Source organism: Strongylocentrotus purpuratus, unplaced genomic scaffold, assembly GCF_000002235.5.
Source record: "Strongylocentrotus purpuratus isolate Spur 01 unplaced genomic scaffold, Spur_5.0 spur5_scaffold_3, whole genome shotgun sequence".
In the NCBI taxonomy this organism is placed as follows: domain Eukaryota; kingdom Metazoa; phylum Echinodermata; class Echinoidea; order Camarodonta; family Strongylocentrotidae; genus Strongylocentrotus; species Strongylocentrotus purpuratus.
In genome coordinates, this window is record NW_022145609.1 from 20,829,527 (window position 1) to 20,845,492 (window position 15,966).

The following is a 15,966-nucleotide window of genomic DNA, read 5'->3' on the forward strand; positions in this document are numbered from 1 at the left end:
CCTATTCAAAAAATATAATATTTTCCTCGAAAATGCTGAACCACCCCGGCCCTTACCATTTTGGCCTGAAATTGGTGTTTATTCAAATTATCACAATATTTGCCCCTACACCCCTTTCAAAGGGATATGAGGGTCAAGATCCATCTAATGGCAGTTATGGACATTAATTGTGGGAAAACTAACCTATTAAAAAAAATATATATTTTCCTGCAAAATGATGAGCCACCCTGGACCTTCTAATTTCGGCCCGAAAGTTGTGATAATTCAAATTTTTGCAATATTTGCCCCTACGCCCCTTTCAAAGGGATATGGGGGTCAGGATCCATCTAATGGCATGTATGGACATTCATTGTGGGGAAACTAACCTATTAAAAAAAATATATATTTTCCTCCAAAATGCTGAACCACCCCGGACCTTCTAATTTCGGCCAAAGTTGTGATAATTCAAATTTTTACAACATTTGCCCCTACGCCCCTTCCAAAGGGATATGGGGGTCAGGATTTATCTAATGGCATGTATGTACATTGATTGTGGCGAAACTAGCCTATTCAAAAAATATAATATTTTCCTCGAAAATGCTGAACCACCCCGGCCCTTACCATTTTGGCCTGAAATTGGTGTTTATTCAAATTATCACAATATTTGCCCCTACGCCCCTTTCAAAGGGATATCGGGGTCAAGATCCATCTAATGGCATGTATGGACATTCATTGTGGGAAAACTAACCTATTAAAAAAATATATATTTTCCTCCAAAATGCTGAGCCACCCTGGACCTTCTAATTTCGGCCCGAAAGTTGTGATAATTCAAATTTTTGCAATATTTGTCCCTACGCCCCTTTCAAAGGGATATGGGGGTCAGGATCCATCTAATGGCATGTATGTACATTCATTGTGGGGAAACTAGCCTATAAAAAAAAAAATATTTTCCTCCAAAATGCTGAACCACCCCGGCCCTTACAATTTCGGCACAAAATTGGTGTTTATTCAAATTATCACAATATTTGCCCCTACGCCCCTTTCAAAGGGATATGGGGGTCAAGATCCATCTAATGGCATGTTTGGACATTCATTGTGGGGAAACTAACCTATTAAAAAAAATATATTTTCCTCCAAAATGCTGAACCACCCCGGACCTTCTAATTTCGGCCGAAAGTTGTGATAATTCAAATTTTTACAATATTTGCCCCTACGCCCCTTTCAAAGGGATATGGGGTCAGGGTCCATCTAATGGCATGTATGTACATTCATTGTGGGGAAACTAGCCTATTCAAAAAACATAATTTTTTCCTTCAAAATGCTGAACCACCCCGGCCCTTACAATTTCGGCCCGAAAGTTGTGATAATTCAAATTTTTACAATATTTGCCACTACGCCCCTTTCAAAGGGATATGGGGGTCAGAATCGATTTAATTGCATGTAGGTACATTCATTGTGGGGAAACTAGCCTATTAAAAACTAGATGGAATTTTGACTGCGCGCAGTCGAAAATGATGCCTCCGCCATAGAGCAATTTAAACAAGTTTGGAGTTTAAATCTCCAGTGGTTCTTGAGATATCATGATAACAATCTCAATGAGTGGAATTTCATAAGTTGACCTCTGTGACCCTTGACCTTTGACCTACGTGCTCCAAAATCTACTCAGATTGTCTTCCTATGGTGATACACACTATCATTACGTTTGAAGTTTAAATCTCCAGTGGTTCTTGAGATATTATGATATGGTGATACATACTATCATTAAGTTTGAAGTGAAAATTCTCCAGTGGTTCTTGAGATATAGCGATAACGATCTCAATGTATGGAATTTCATAAGTTGACCTCTGTGACCCTTGACCTTTGACCTACGTGCTCCAAAATCTAATCAGATTGTCTTCCTATGGTGATACACACTATCATTAAGTTTGAAGTTTAAATCTCCAGTGGTTCTTGAGATATTATGATAACAATCTCAATGTATGGAATTTCATAAGTTGACCTCTGTGACCCTTGATATTGTCACACTTAACATTGGGAATTCTTTCACGGATCTAAGAGTTGGTATTCCCCCCTCCTGTTAGGCCACATACATGCATGGAGATTCCAGAAAATATCTTCATTGACATGCAAACAAATGAAGCAAAGTCCAGGCCTACGTACCTTGGCGTTGTGAATGCCCTCATAGATCTTATTGTAGAGCTGGTCACCCCCGCCCATCTGACCAATGTCCATCCAGCATGGGAAACCGGTCCGTTCAAGGTAGTCCCTAAGGTTCGTGACGTCCTCCTGGATACCCCAGTTGTAGCTTATGAACACCGTAGGGGGCGCTTTATTCACATCTGTGATGAATATGGACAGATATTGTATTACAGAAGTGGTAGTGGTTGCTAACAAAGCATGAAGAAATGCTTGTTAGTAAGCAACCAAAGGACCGACGGCTTTAGGACCTCTCCGAGAGACTTGGTAATGAACATTAATGCCTTACCAAAGGCACTAGCGCATCACCTTGGTTTCGAACCCAGGTCGCCGGATTACAAGACCACTGCTCTACCAACTGAGCTATCGTGCCTAGTAACATTAAAAAGTTTTTCGATAGATGACAGTCTGGATTTAGAAATTCATTCATTTAAATTTGTCAGTTGTTCTTGTTGGGTTTTATGTCAAAGTGAGTACAGGGATTTCAGATACACGGGGCAATGTATCTTATATAAGTATTCATAATTGGGTTTCTTGTATCAATGATGCGCTGCATGAATGTTTACAAAGATTGACGTAAAACCTGAAGCTCGGTGTCAGATCAGTATTAGATACAACTTGTACAAAGATGAGAATCTGGGCCCCGTTTCATAAACTTGTTAGTAATTACAAATGCTAAATTGCTATTAAAAATTTGCTCTTAGCCAATCAAATGCCAGGATTTCAGTAGCTTATAAGAGTTACTGTAACTTATTATTGATAACAAGTTTGATGAAACGGGGACCTGACCTACCTTGACCTTTCTCGATGACCTCGATGACATCATCCCTCTTCATCTGCTCCAGGTACGAGAGGAGCATCTCGACAGACAGGGCTGTGTTGCCGCTGGTTTGAAACCAGTCAAGTAAAATGCATAATGCCGGGTTAGGCTCATCCTCAGTCAGCTTCTGTATCTTGGCATTCTTGTAACCTGTGCAGTAGAGGGCAGCAGGTCAGGAATTAAAAAAAAATGTAAAGCGGTTCATCAGTTACTTTATATAGAAAATTGGATATCATTACTGTTATCACAATGACATGTACCTCTGCGACTACACCCGTACTTGTAGTATAATTATAATGACTATTTTATTATCATGATCAAAATCAATAGGATTATAATCATCACCACCACCATCATCATATCATCGTCGTCGTCGTCGTCGTCGTCATCATCTTCATCATCATCATCATCAATCATTACGATTATTAATTGTTACATGTGTACCTGGAAGGGCTACTGTTTGCAACTGCATAATACATACATGTCAATATGTATACCCCTATCTCCCCCCCCCCCCCCAAAAAAAAGAAGAAGATATAACTCAATTCTTGATGGATAATATGAAATGTGACATACCAAGCCTGTAGGCTAAGGAAAGCCAGTCTGCATTCTCTGTGCCTGAGTTGAGGAGCTTGGCTGCTACACGAACCCATGACGGCACATCCTCCTCCTTTATGGTTTCTATTGTACTCACTTTGACAGGCAAGGGGGCTGAGTATGTAGCAATGAAATAGAGGAGAAAGGGGAAAAAAAGCACATTTCGGTATTAGAAGGCATTTACAAAAGATAGATGTGGGTTGGACTATGTAGCAGCTCTCTGTCATTGCCTACAAAACCAACTCTGGCCGACCCTGTTCAAACAGAGTTGTGTCTTTCAGATGGTGAAATTGAAGATAAATCTCCCATAAATAAACATACATTATAAACAACATATACACAAGACAACAAAACCATCACCCAACAACCTTTCAATAAGAACTAGCTTAGCAAAATATCTTGGCATGAAAAGAGGCTTCCAGAATACAAAAACACAAAAATAGTTAATGACAACGATGAATAAAAACTTATAATGTGACATGTTTTTGTTTTGTGATATTAAGTCTAATAAATCGTTGTATCCTAATGAAATATGGTTCTACCTCAATGGCATGACAATATGATTTTGAAAGAATTAAGCATTTTGCTAAATCCAGACACGTCTTTTTGTGACATTTCATTTCACTTAGCTACCCTACAGATGTATCCTTTGAAATCTAATGGATGGTCTCACCAGGGATAGCTGGTTTCCCTGAAGGAAACCACTTCTGAAAGACATTGGTTCGGATCCGTCTCGACTCGCACATGGCGACTTTCTTGCTGAGGCATTCCTCAAGGCTTAGGAAATGGAGGCAACCGTCCTCCAGGCAGGCCTGCTTCCCGTGAGGCACACAGCGCCTGTTGCAAGGGCAAGCGACGACCAGCTGGTAACGGACCCTCTTCATGCACAGCTGCCGAAGGTCAGCCAGAGTACTGTCTAGGAAGTGACGTACCTGAAGAAAGAAAATGAAAAATTATAGACAGTAGACAGCCACAGGTGCATGGCCTTTCACAGGAGATTTTTCAGAACACATTCCTTTCTTTAGACAGATGGCCTTTATGCTGGGGGGGCACTAGGACAGGTTGTACAGAACTGTATCTCTTGACAAATTCCAGCTTTTCAAGGTTCCCTACCCATATTCGCAAGCTTAAAGCACCATTGTACTACTTGTAACTACTTGCTCCCTCTATAAAGAAAATAATGCCTTATTGGTGACCATTGGTCCCCCATGATCCTCTTTTTCTTATGTTAATTGAGAGCTGAGTTGGTGAGATAGCCACCTGTCAGTGACCTCTCTGGGAGGTCTAATCTCTCCTAGCCAAACTAGTACAGATGGCCTTTAATACTTAGAGGCTACAGGGATGGCCAGTGATATTTGGTTTTGATAGGCAGATGCTCTCCTGACTGAACCAACTCTCCTCTAATTACAACTTGTTCAAAAGGGACTTCTAACTTCTAACACGATAGAAATAATTTCCCTTGATGTCTCATTTTTATCTTATCAGTCCTTGAAGTCAATGACCTCATGGTTACATAACAAATGTAGTCACAAATTGTGGAGGAAGTGAGTTTCGCCTATACATCTACTTTATTTGTTTAAGGTACTGAATTAAAATTTGATGAGCCATAATGACAAATGCAGATATTTTAACTTGATATATGAGCAGAAACTGTACCTTGGCACATGCTTCCTGATTGGCCTGCTCTTGTTTAGCTGCATCTGTTCTCTGGTCCTCGGCATCATAGATATCAACACTTAACACCATGACCTATGAAAACAAGAATACTCTTTGTATACCGCTTGACACCATGACCAATGTAAACGAAAAACATATGTCAACACTTAACCCCATGACCTATGCATACAAGAAAAATATATCTCAACACAAATCCAATACCGAAATACTTAAATGTGGAGTACCTTAAGGATCCATCCATGGACCTCTTTTATTCATTAGTTAGGTTAATGACACATGCAATATTTCTGATAAATTGAAGTTTATTTTATTTGCTGATGACACAAGTGTTTTCATATCTCATTCTGATGTCCAGGTTTTACAAGATGTCTTTTAACTAGAAACTTTGAAACTTTTTATTTGGTTTTAAATTAGGATAAAACTAAGTACATGTATATGGTTTTTACGAATAAAAATATTGATTTTAGCAACCTTAATTTACAAGTAAATACCATAATTTTAAGCGTGTAGATATCCTCAAGTTTTTAGGTATTGTAATTAAGTATAAATTGAAGTGGCATGATCATATAAATGTGATGTGTAATAAAAGATATTGTATTATACTTTAATAACACCATATTCGAATTACTGTATAGTCACATCAGCAAATCGTAATAACAAAAGATATGGAAAGGTTACTAAAGCTTCAAAAGAAAGCAATACGCATTATGACTCATTCTCAATATTATGCTCACTGCAATCCTTTATTTTGTAAACTTGTAATTGCAAAAGTTGATATCAATAACGGCTACAGAGTCATGTTCTTATAATCAGAGTGACCTGTCTATAAAAGGCCAATATATTCCTATTGGTACCTTTGATTACAGGTATTTATTCCTGAATACCTCATATATGTACATTGTAGCAGAAAGAATTGTAAATTCAATACTCAAAACTAATATACATTCTTTCATAGAAATCAAGTAAAATAAATAATTAACTAACTAAAAAAAAAGCATCATCAAAATGCATATATTCACATATATACAATATGACTTATGACCTGGACAAATAGCGGCCGTCACTGTCCAATTTCCAAAGGATAACCAAAAAGATGTTTACTAAAATACTCAAGACATTGACAACTATTCCATTAATCTACACTTACCTTTATTCTGGCTAGTCTGGCAGGTGCCATCTCGAGAAGGGCATCGTGTTCGTCGTTGAGAAAGAAGCGGGCTTGTCTGAAGAAGAGCCGAGGCTCCCTGCCTCCTTGCTCCTGGCTCCAGCGGACCGCTCGGGTCAAGATGCGGTGGAACAGGCCGTCTAAAATCAAGCACAATGCACAAAATCATTCCAAAGACAATAAGGCAGGATGGAGTTTTAAGTGTCTTGACGGCAGATGTCATGTTCGCCACTTGATTTTTATGAAAATTTGTATGAAGTAGCAATAACTACCCTGCATATTTGCCATTTATGATATTTATATAATATTGGATGGCCTTGAGTGTGATACAAGAATATATTGCTCGAGCTATGACAATATTGGAAGAGTCAAAGCCGAGTCTAATATTGTCTTAGCGAGAGCAATTTTTTCTTGTATCACACAAAAACAAAGCCATACAATATTATTATTATTATTATCTATATAAGTCTGACTAGCAAAATTACCAAATTTGACTTACTTCTGTAAATTAAAGCTCTGTTTTTGTGTGATATCAATATGATATCGATATCGATAGTTAGAGTTCCCGGATGACTGAGCAATACAAAAACAATATTGGTCAGTCATCCGGGTACTGCACTAAAGATATTGAAGACACTGATTTATTGTACCACTTGGAAGCCTTATGCAGATAATAATCAATGATTTTAAAAATAACTAGATGGAATTCGACTGCGCGCAGTCGAAAATGATGCCTCCGTTATAGAGCAATTTTACAAACCAAAACAGAAAAAAAAAATTGAATTCACATTCAATGGTAATCCATTGACAGGTTCTCAGAATATTGTGATTACAAGCAATTTCTCATATACATATATGACCCTTTGATCTTTGACCTCATGACCATAAATCTACTCAGTTCATTGGCTCTGCAAGATGTTCTGAGTTAAATAGTAATCCATCTGTCAGTTCTAATGAGAATGCGTTCACAAGCTATTTTTGCATACATAATGGGCCCATGACCTTTGACCTTTGACCTTATGAACCAAGAATCTACTCAGTTCATTGGCTCTGCAAGTAACAAACATGACCTAATTTTGGCATGAATCCATCAATCGGTTCTTGAGATAACGCGATCACAAGCTGTTTTTGCATTCATAATGTGCGCTGTGGCCTTTGACCTTTGACCTACGTGCTCCAAAATCTAATCAGATTGTCTTCCTATGGTGATACACACTATCATTAAGTTTGAAGTTTAAATCTCCAGTGGTTCTTGAGATATTATGATAACAATCTCAATGTATGGAATTTCATAAGTTGACCTCTGTGACCCTTGACCTTTGACCTACATGCTCCAAAATCTAATCAGATCGTCTTCCTATGGTGATACATACTATCATTAAGTTTGAAGTTTTTACATCTCCAGTGGTTCTTGAGATATCATGATAACAATCTCAATGTATGGAATTTCATAAGTTGACCTCTATGACCCTTGACCTTTGACCTACGTGCTCCAAAATGTAATCAGATTGTTTTCCTATAGTGATACACACTATCACTAAGTTTGAAGTTTAAATCTCCAGTGGTTCTTGAGATATCATAATAACAATCTCAATGTATGGAATTTCATAAGTTGACCTCTGTGACCCTTGACCTTTGACATACGTGCTCCAAAATCTAATCAGATCGTCTTCCTATGGTGATACATACTATCCTTAAGTTTGAAGTTTAAATCTCGAATGGTTCTTGAGATATCGCGCTAACAAACTCAATACAAGGAATTTCATAAGTTGACCTCTGTGACCTGTGACCTTTGACCTACGTACTCCAAAATCTAATCAGATCGTCTTCCTATGGTGATAAATACTATTCCCGAGTCTTAAGTTTAAATCTTAAATGGTTCTTGAGATATTGTGATAACGGTCAAACGGGACGGACGGACGGACGTACGGACGGACGGACGTACGGACGGACAACCCGAAAACATGATGCCTCCGGCACCACCTTCGGTGGCGGAGGCATAAAAAGCTTGTGTCAATGTTAAATTTGGTATAAAATATATACCATGGGAATAAACTTCACAAGTTGCAGGTGCCATGTGCATCCCATGGGATTTTATGTATGTTAATTTACAACATAAACTTAGAGCTCTTTTACTATCATTATATCTTCATTTTACTGCACACACAAAAAAAGGCATGGGGTACTCACCAGGGAGAAAGCCATTGAAAGTAATGTAGAAGGCCACAGATGCATTGGTTTCAGCCATCAGATCCTCTTGATCGGGACATTCCCGTAATCTCGAAGGCACATAGTAACTTCTCTCTCCTGAAACTCCTTGGGACGGTTCATCTGCACCAGGCAGCTAAAAAGTCAAGGAGAGATAACATGGTGTCAATGTCCAACAACAAATACTATGCAGTCAATTTCCAACAGGTCTTTATCTTCTCTAGAAGTCGGGATGAAATGCTATACCCAACCTTGACCCTAAACTAAACCTAAACCCAATTGCAACCCTATTCCTAATACGCCATGTATGGACATCGTTGACTTGACAAAGCTGGAGCAAATGTCATCAGCACATATAACAAATTACTGTGCCTCTATCACTCCAACTTTTGCCGCATTTATAATTGACTTTGTGGTAATGAACCTTGACAATTAATGCCATTGGCAATGTCAAATTTTGTTGGTCATTTACAGCTAATGGCGCAACATTTAAAAGGGAACAAAAGTAACATACATTTCATGATTTCTTGTGTTATTTGCCACCAGGCAACCTGGTCACAAAGGCGCAGAATCTAACTCTCCCATTTTGGACAAAAGATCTTTCCATGATCTGAATGTTTGGTCATTATCTTTAGTTTGCCAAGGAAGTTAGAGCTGGAATCGCTGCAAACGCATGACCTTTACACATACATGTACAAGTAGTTTGCTCAAGAGAATTCCAGCTGGTAACGTCACACAAACATAAGTTTTGATCACAGTATTCCATTTACCTCACTGGGTGTCTGCCGCTCACACAAGAGATCAAACTTCTCCATCAGTCCGACCAGGACTTCCTTCTGGTCTATCACATCATGCCACATATGGTCCAGGAGTTGGTCTTGCAGAATACCGTACTCGTCTAGCTTAGTCCAAGCATCCAGGAGTAACGACCACTAAAAAAAAGGAAAAATGTTAATAACAATACAGTAAACATTACTTTTCTGGGTCCTGTCTTATAGAGAGTTAATGTTAATCACAACTATGTAGGCCTACATAAGAGATGGGGGACTGCAAACTTGCAATTGACTGGAAGACTTGCAATTGATCTGGATCGAAAGCAACTATTTATAAGACAGCTAGGCCCTGGTAATTAAAAATTGTCATTCAATAACTTGACATTGGCTTTAAAAAATGAATACTGATTGACTTTTGTAGCAGTAGAAAGGTTGTTTAGACCAGCAAACATACAACACCAATGTTACCCACTGGAGATGACATACACTGAAAGCAAAAGTTACACCTTTGCGCATCAAAATAGACACCTCATGATATGCACAGTCGGATATAGTTGCAATGTTGTATAATTGTATTTCCTTATCTTTTTGTGATTTATTTCTCCCTAAATTATTTTATTTGGCAGATATCTTTTATGTACATTCTTGTATATTAATTACAGGTTTTATATGATTCCTGTAAGATATCATGTTCCGCCATTACCGGTACTCAAGCTAGTAACCCTTCCAATCGAACGTTACACATATATTCCAAAGATGACATATGAACAGTCATCTACATTAACATGTACAGGTCCTAGATAAACCACATTCCATCAAGTATCAATCAAGAAATCAAACTTTTCTAATGGAGGGACTGAACAACACCTTACCTTATCATCGATATCCTTGATAGTGATGACCCTTCTGAAGATGTCGACCAGCCACTGCGGTCTCAGGATGACCGTGTTCCTAAGGGAGGAGTCTGAAGCCCCCGGTCCCCCGTAGTAGATGATGATCCCCAGGTCATGGTAGAACTGGAGCATGGTCTGAAGGCCAGCTTCAGAACTGATGCCAACGGAGGATGCAACCTCACTCATCTGTAATGCCACAAGAAAATCAAAAGTAAAGTATTAAACAAAATTGAAGAGCATAATTCCAAAAGGAGGTAATTCATTTTTGTCAATTCAGAGTAAAGCGAAATTGTTTACCAGATTTTGTACAGGCGCCTATAGAAAAGTGATATTAGAAGGTGCATTTTTTCATAATTGCTCCCAAAGTTTAGGTGAATAATTTTGTTGAAAAACAGGCACTTCAGTGAGCAACATTCCGATATCAACGACTAAATTTTCATCAAAAGTGGATTTAGCTCCTTGTGGAATTAATCTCTTCAAATAGACATTACTCTCAGAGTCCTTAGTTTATGGCCTTTAGGTGAGTGCACTGTTTCTTTTTCCTGGAGTAATAGGTGGGCCTGATAAAATGTCATATATTTCCATTTACCTGACAAGAATATAATATATTGTGCTTATACTTATATATCATTGCAGATGAATACTTTTACACACCTCCTTAATGCATGAGCTCTATTCCTTCATCACCAACTGAATAAGTGCTCTCAAATGAACTCAAAGATTTGTTTATGTGTGCTTTACAGATTACAATTATAATATATATTAGTTTTAAATCTTCTTATCATATTCTCCCAAAACTTTCATATTTTCTCTTTTTTTGGTGATAATGAAAACACATGTGACGTACCACGCATCAAAAAACTACCAAAAAGTCGCATGGTGTGACTTTCAGGTGGAGGTCAATAAAAATGTATTTGGTCAGGGTGGTCAAATTATAATTTCTTTCAAATTGCCAATTTAAGATTCACATATAGTGATCTCATATTTCTTATCATTGGTTGGATTTATTTCAAACTTGCGGCATTCTCGTTTTGTTTTTTCTTTCTTTTAATAAAAATTAACTCATGACATAGGTTGGATTGCCCTTTAAACTTAAATTTATTTCAACTCTTCTTAATAATTTAGTGACTCACGTTGTCTAACGACATGTAGTTGATACCCTGAGATACCAGATCTGCTACCTTCTGCTGGAACCGAAGCCATCTGAGGGGTATATGCTCCCCCATGTACGGCTCCTTGCTCGCAACCTCTTCCACATGCTTCCGGAGCTTTGTGACCTGACATAGCACCAACATGAAGAAAAAAAGTGGAATTTAATCAAAGATATATAGATACTTCAAAAAGTTATGGAATGATAATAGGCCTAGCTATTTGTATTTTTGTAACAAGGCTCTTCATGGCTTGTCTCCCCATACCTCTACCTTAGTGTATTCTTCGTATCAAAATCACTATCCAAGTCGTACAGGCTTCGTAGTTCCCCACAACACCATGATCTTAAACTATATCCAATGTGTAAGACAAGAATATACTTGGAGATCATGCTTTCTCTAGTGCTGCGCCCAAACTCCAAACTCCAATCTTGGGTTATCCCTGTGCATGTACCCCCCCCCCCCCACATGGATGATGACCGTGAATTTTTTATATCTGCAGCCTCACTGTTTGCATTAACATGTAAAATAACTCTATATCTGCTTCCGTCTACTGATATGCGAAAAACAGTGGACTGCCACAGCCAACGTTTGTCACACACACACACATTCTGTATGTAAATTGTAATCCAAAACACTGGTGCAGTCTTAGGTTCGGTCCATAGCAGACAGAGACATCAAGATTATTACCTGTTCATCGTCTCCCTCATCAATGTTGTTCTCTACTGCATAGAATGATGGTATGATGTGAGGTAGATACGGCTTACCCAAAAGATTCTGCCGTATTCTAAGGAACTTCTCTTCAACCTATATCAAACAAAGATGGGAAATACCTTAATGAATTGTTTTAAGATGATATTTCAGAGGCAGCATGAGATTCAATAAAGTATAGAAATGCACCCCTCATGTCAAGATTCCAACGATTGAATATAATCGAATTTCGGTTGTTTCAATCGTCTGCATTTTAGACAAAAATTAGGTCAAATACAGATTTAAAGAAGAATATATTTACAATTAGCAATTTGAGAAAACAGAGAATTGACTGTGTGTTTGCACTATGACTCACAACATTCTTTTTTCTATAAGTATAATTCTATATTTGTATATAATAACAGTTGTACAGAAAACAAAACTAGTTTATCAAACAAGAGGTATCATGCCTCTCATGCCAAACATGAATAAATAAGTTATTCCCATTACCTATATTTGACATTTAAAGGACTACAATTTTCTATTTGAAGATACATATGGAGGTACATGTACTGTATTTTTTTCTTGCTATTTCAATGACACAGGGGAATTCTAATTGTTTTACAGATCAGTTTGAATGATGCATTGACAACTTTTTCTTTTATGTACAACCATAATTTTGGCAGAAAATGATGCAATAGTTCCAAACTCACCATCCTGGCTTGTTCAACCGGGTCGGAGCTGAGGCTAGCCCTGTGGGTGCCCACCACGAAGATGGGAGGCGAGAGCATGGTGTTGTCCAGGGCGTTGCTCCTGTTCTCAGCGGTGTAAGCGTGGATGGAACGCATCCAGAAATCCATGAAATCAAGGTTGGTGAACTCGCTCTCTGCATATTCTACCTGTATGGTTACAAGTACAGAAGAAATGTCCATTTAAATATAATGACTTCTTGTAAGGGGTCAAAACTATTAAATCTAGCCAAACAATGATTATTTTGGTTTCATACAAACGTTGTGCAATGTACAATTTTTTGCCATGATATTTTTCCAGTAACCTTAGTCCATTATCAACTCATTTTAACACGATACACAATATTATTATATAAACGCAATTAAAATGTTAGTGCATGAACAAAGTGAGACACCAATTATACGATCAAAGCCAGGCAAAAAGAAAACTTCTGTCGCTAAGAGAGAAATCCTTATATTTGGACTGATTATTTAAATTGTTAGGATTCACCGGCATCAGTCCATTATCACCACATCATCCTTACCGTATCATCTCCTCTTCGTATTTGAGTTTGTGCTGGAGCGTCAAGTTCATGGGTTAGATTGAAGACTATAATATAAACTGCTCTAGATGAAAGAAAGACCTGAAATCAACAATAAAAAATGAAATTCATAATGCTGTAAATAATTTTAGTTCACAAAACTACACAAATACCTACACACTCATATTCATCCTAATAACAGAGGTGCCATTAACAAGTACATGTATATGTTACAAAAGATTCTACATAATATATTTGGTATTAATGGTGCCAATCATTAGCAGATAGAAAAAATGGGTACAGAAAAATAAAACAATTATGATTTTAAATCAAAACCCTACATGTATCTGCAAAGTATAATAACAAACTTGATGAGCGTGACTACGTTTTCATCATGTGTCTACCAACATAATCATTAGTCGTACCTTTGGGCAAACTACTTATTATAGATAAGTGTTCTTCAATTCAGAAAGTAATATTTGTTCATCAGTTCATCTTATCATGCTAATAGACAGACAAGTAAATGGACTTCACCGAGTATGATTACACTCATGATGGTGGTCTCCTGCGTTCTAAATTACCTCTCTAATTTATTGGAAAATATTTACTATATATTTCTTATCTTATTTGTATGCTTCTTACATGTTTATCGTATGATATAATTGTACATGATTTTCTATTTAATTACTTTTGTAAACATTTTATTCATTGTATTTGTTATTGTTCGAATTTTTGTGCTTTGATTTTGAATTTGTATATTGTTGAATGCAGAAATAAAATCAATCAAACAAACAAACAATATTAAAGTTATCTGAGTAAAAAATTAACATTTCTAGGTTGTCTACATTCTTATGGCCCTGTGACCCCTAAGAGGTCAGGTCATGAAGTCATGTACAATGTACATACGAGGTCAACAGACTTGACAGTACCTGATGGGTAGTGTAGTAGACAGATTGTCCAGCAAAGTCCCATATACTCAAGACGATTTTCTTTGAATCGTCCTGCTCCGTCTCCTTCTCTGCCAGGAGATCCGTCTTGCCGTCCTCGGCATCTTTGAGGAGTCTCTCGACTTGAGAGGTCACAAGGTTAAAGGTCTCTTCGTCCAGTGACTTGGCCAGGTCCTCGAGCTGCTCTGCTTCAGCCTCAGCCTGCTGCTAGTACAGGTCATTGGAGAAAAAAATTAATGATAAGGATGATGAAAATAATAATGATGATGATGATAATGATTATGACGATGATATTGAAGGTGAAGAAATGATGATATTGACAATAATGCTGAAGACGATCAATGATGATGATGATAATGATAATATCAATAATAAAAATGTTGATGGTAATGATGATGATGGTAATAACAATGATGATAATGATGGTGATGAAGATGATGATAATAATGATGATGAAAATTTTGATACCGGTACTGATGATTATGACAATGATGATGAGGACGGTGATGACAATGATGATGATGATATTGATAATAATAACGACAATCAAGGGAGCCCATTTAATTACTGTGGAAGACCAACTGTGCACGACTGTGAGCTTCACTCCAAAGTTTCTGCTCACTTGACTATACATTTACCGGTAACTGCTCTTAAACTCCAAAGCTATATGCTCGTTTTCTCTCAAACAAATTATTTCAATGATCTGATGAGAGCCAGTAGGGCATTAACTTTGTGTAAAAGCGTAAATTGATACCCTTCTGATTTTCAGAATGATGATAAACTCTAAAAACTTGATGTTTAAGCAGGTTAAATACTTAGGCAAAGCCAAGAAATTGCTAGCTAATATGGAAATGCTAATACCGGTACGGTAATTGACAAATTATATCTGCATGGTAACCTTTTTTCAAGGTTTGATGGTGCTATGTCAGACAAGGCATTATAAACCTGTCCTCACCTGCTTGTCGCCGGCATTATCACTGCTGCTGTCTGTCTCACTGGTGATCCATACATCATCCTTAGAATCCTCCTTGCTGTGCGACGAGTCCTCCTGCTGCTGGATGACGGGACTTGAACCCTCGACCTTCTCTTCCTGGGCCCTCTTCTTCTTGTTCCACAGGACCTTGGCGATATTGAGGGCCAGGGCCTGTGTGTAACTATCCTGGAGACTTGACGAATCATCTAGGATTTTCAAGAGGGAATTGATCACGTTTTTGACTTAGCCCTAGTGTGAATATACAAATAATACACAGCAGTGAGGGCATTAGTAAAAATTACCCACACAATGTACCTTTGGAACAGTCTAACACGCCCGAGGGTGTTTGGAATGTTTTGAAGGTATTGAGTGTGGGGATTTTTAATAATGCCCGATCAAAATGATGTGTATTATACGTTTAATAAGATTATGTTATATTTGTTTTATAAAACATTGTTTTATAACATGATTTTACTAATGACTGGTCATTATCCAAATTACGTGTTAGGCAAAATAAATGCCTGGTCACGTGTTCGTTCTCAACCAATCATTTGAGTAAGATTCACGTCATCATCTTAAAACAGTTGATCACTGTATATAAAGTAGAGTCATGTAACCAACACATCCCTA

The 15,966-nt window shown here is 37.7% G+C and overlaps 1 protein-coding gene across 2 annotated transcripts in view; it reads right to left on the minus strand.

Moving 5' to 3' along the window:
* Nucleotides 1–1,997: 1,997 nt before the first annotated feature.
* Nucleotides 1,998–15,966, minus strand: part of LOC755988 — a 19,030-nt gene continuing 5,061 nt past the window's right edge. Inside the window, exons 5-19 of one of the 2 annotated variants that reach the window (XM_030995636.1) lie at nucleotides 15,319–15,542; nucleotides 14,346–14,567; nucleotides 13,420–13,518; nucleotides 12,860–13,045; nucleotides 12,147–12,263; nucleotides 11,442–11,585; nucleotides 10,288–10,494; nucleotides 9,413–9,574; nucleotides 8,625–8,778; nucleotides 6,417–6,574; nucleotides 5,249–5,341; nucleotides 4,266–4,524; nucleotides 3,572–3,706; nucleotides 2,969–3,145; nucleotides 1,998–2,318 (exon numbers count right to left, since the gene is read on the minus strand). In XM_030995636.1, coding sequence (XP_030851496.1) covers nucleotides 2,023–2,318; nucleotides 2,969–3,145; nucleotides 3,572–3,706; nucleotides 4,266–4,524; nucleotides 5,249–5,341; nucleotides 6,417–6,574; nucleotides 8,625–8,778; nucleotides 9,413–9,574; nucleotides 10,288–10,494; nucleotides 11,442–11,585; nucleotides 12,147–12,263; nucleotides 12,860–13,045; nucleotides 13,420–13,518; nucleotides 14,346–14,567; nucleotides 15,319–15,542 — 2,633 coding nt within the window. In that variant the 3' untranslated portion in view covers nucleotides 1,998–2,022. Of the gene's footprint in view, nucleotides 2,319–2,968; nucleotides 3,146–3,571; nucleotides 3,707–4,265; nucleotides 4,525–5,248; nucleotides 5,342–6,416; nucleotides 6,575–8,624; nucleotides 8,779–9,412; nucleotides 9,575–10,287; nucleotides 10,495–11,441; nucleotides 11,586–12,146; nucleotides 12,264–12,859; nucleotides 13,046–13,419; nucleotides 13,519–14,345; nucleotides 14,571–15,318; nucleotides 15,543–15,966 lie in introns of both variants that reach the window. The other variant, XM_030995635.1, reaches the window with a different exon arrangement.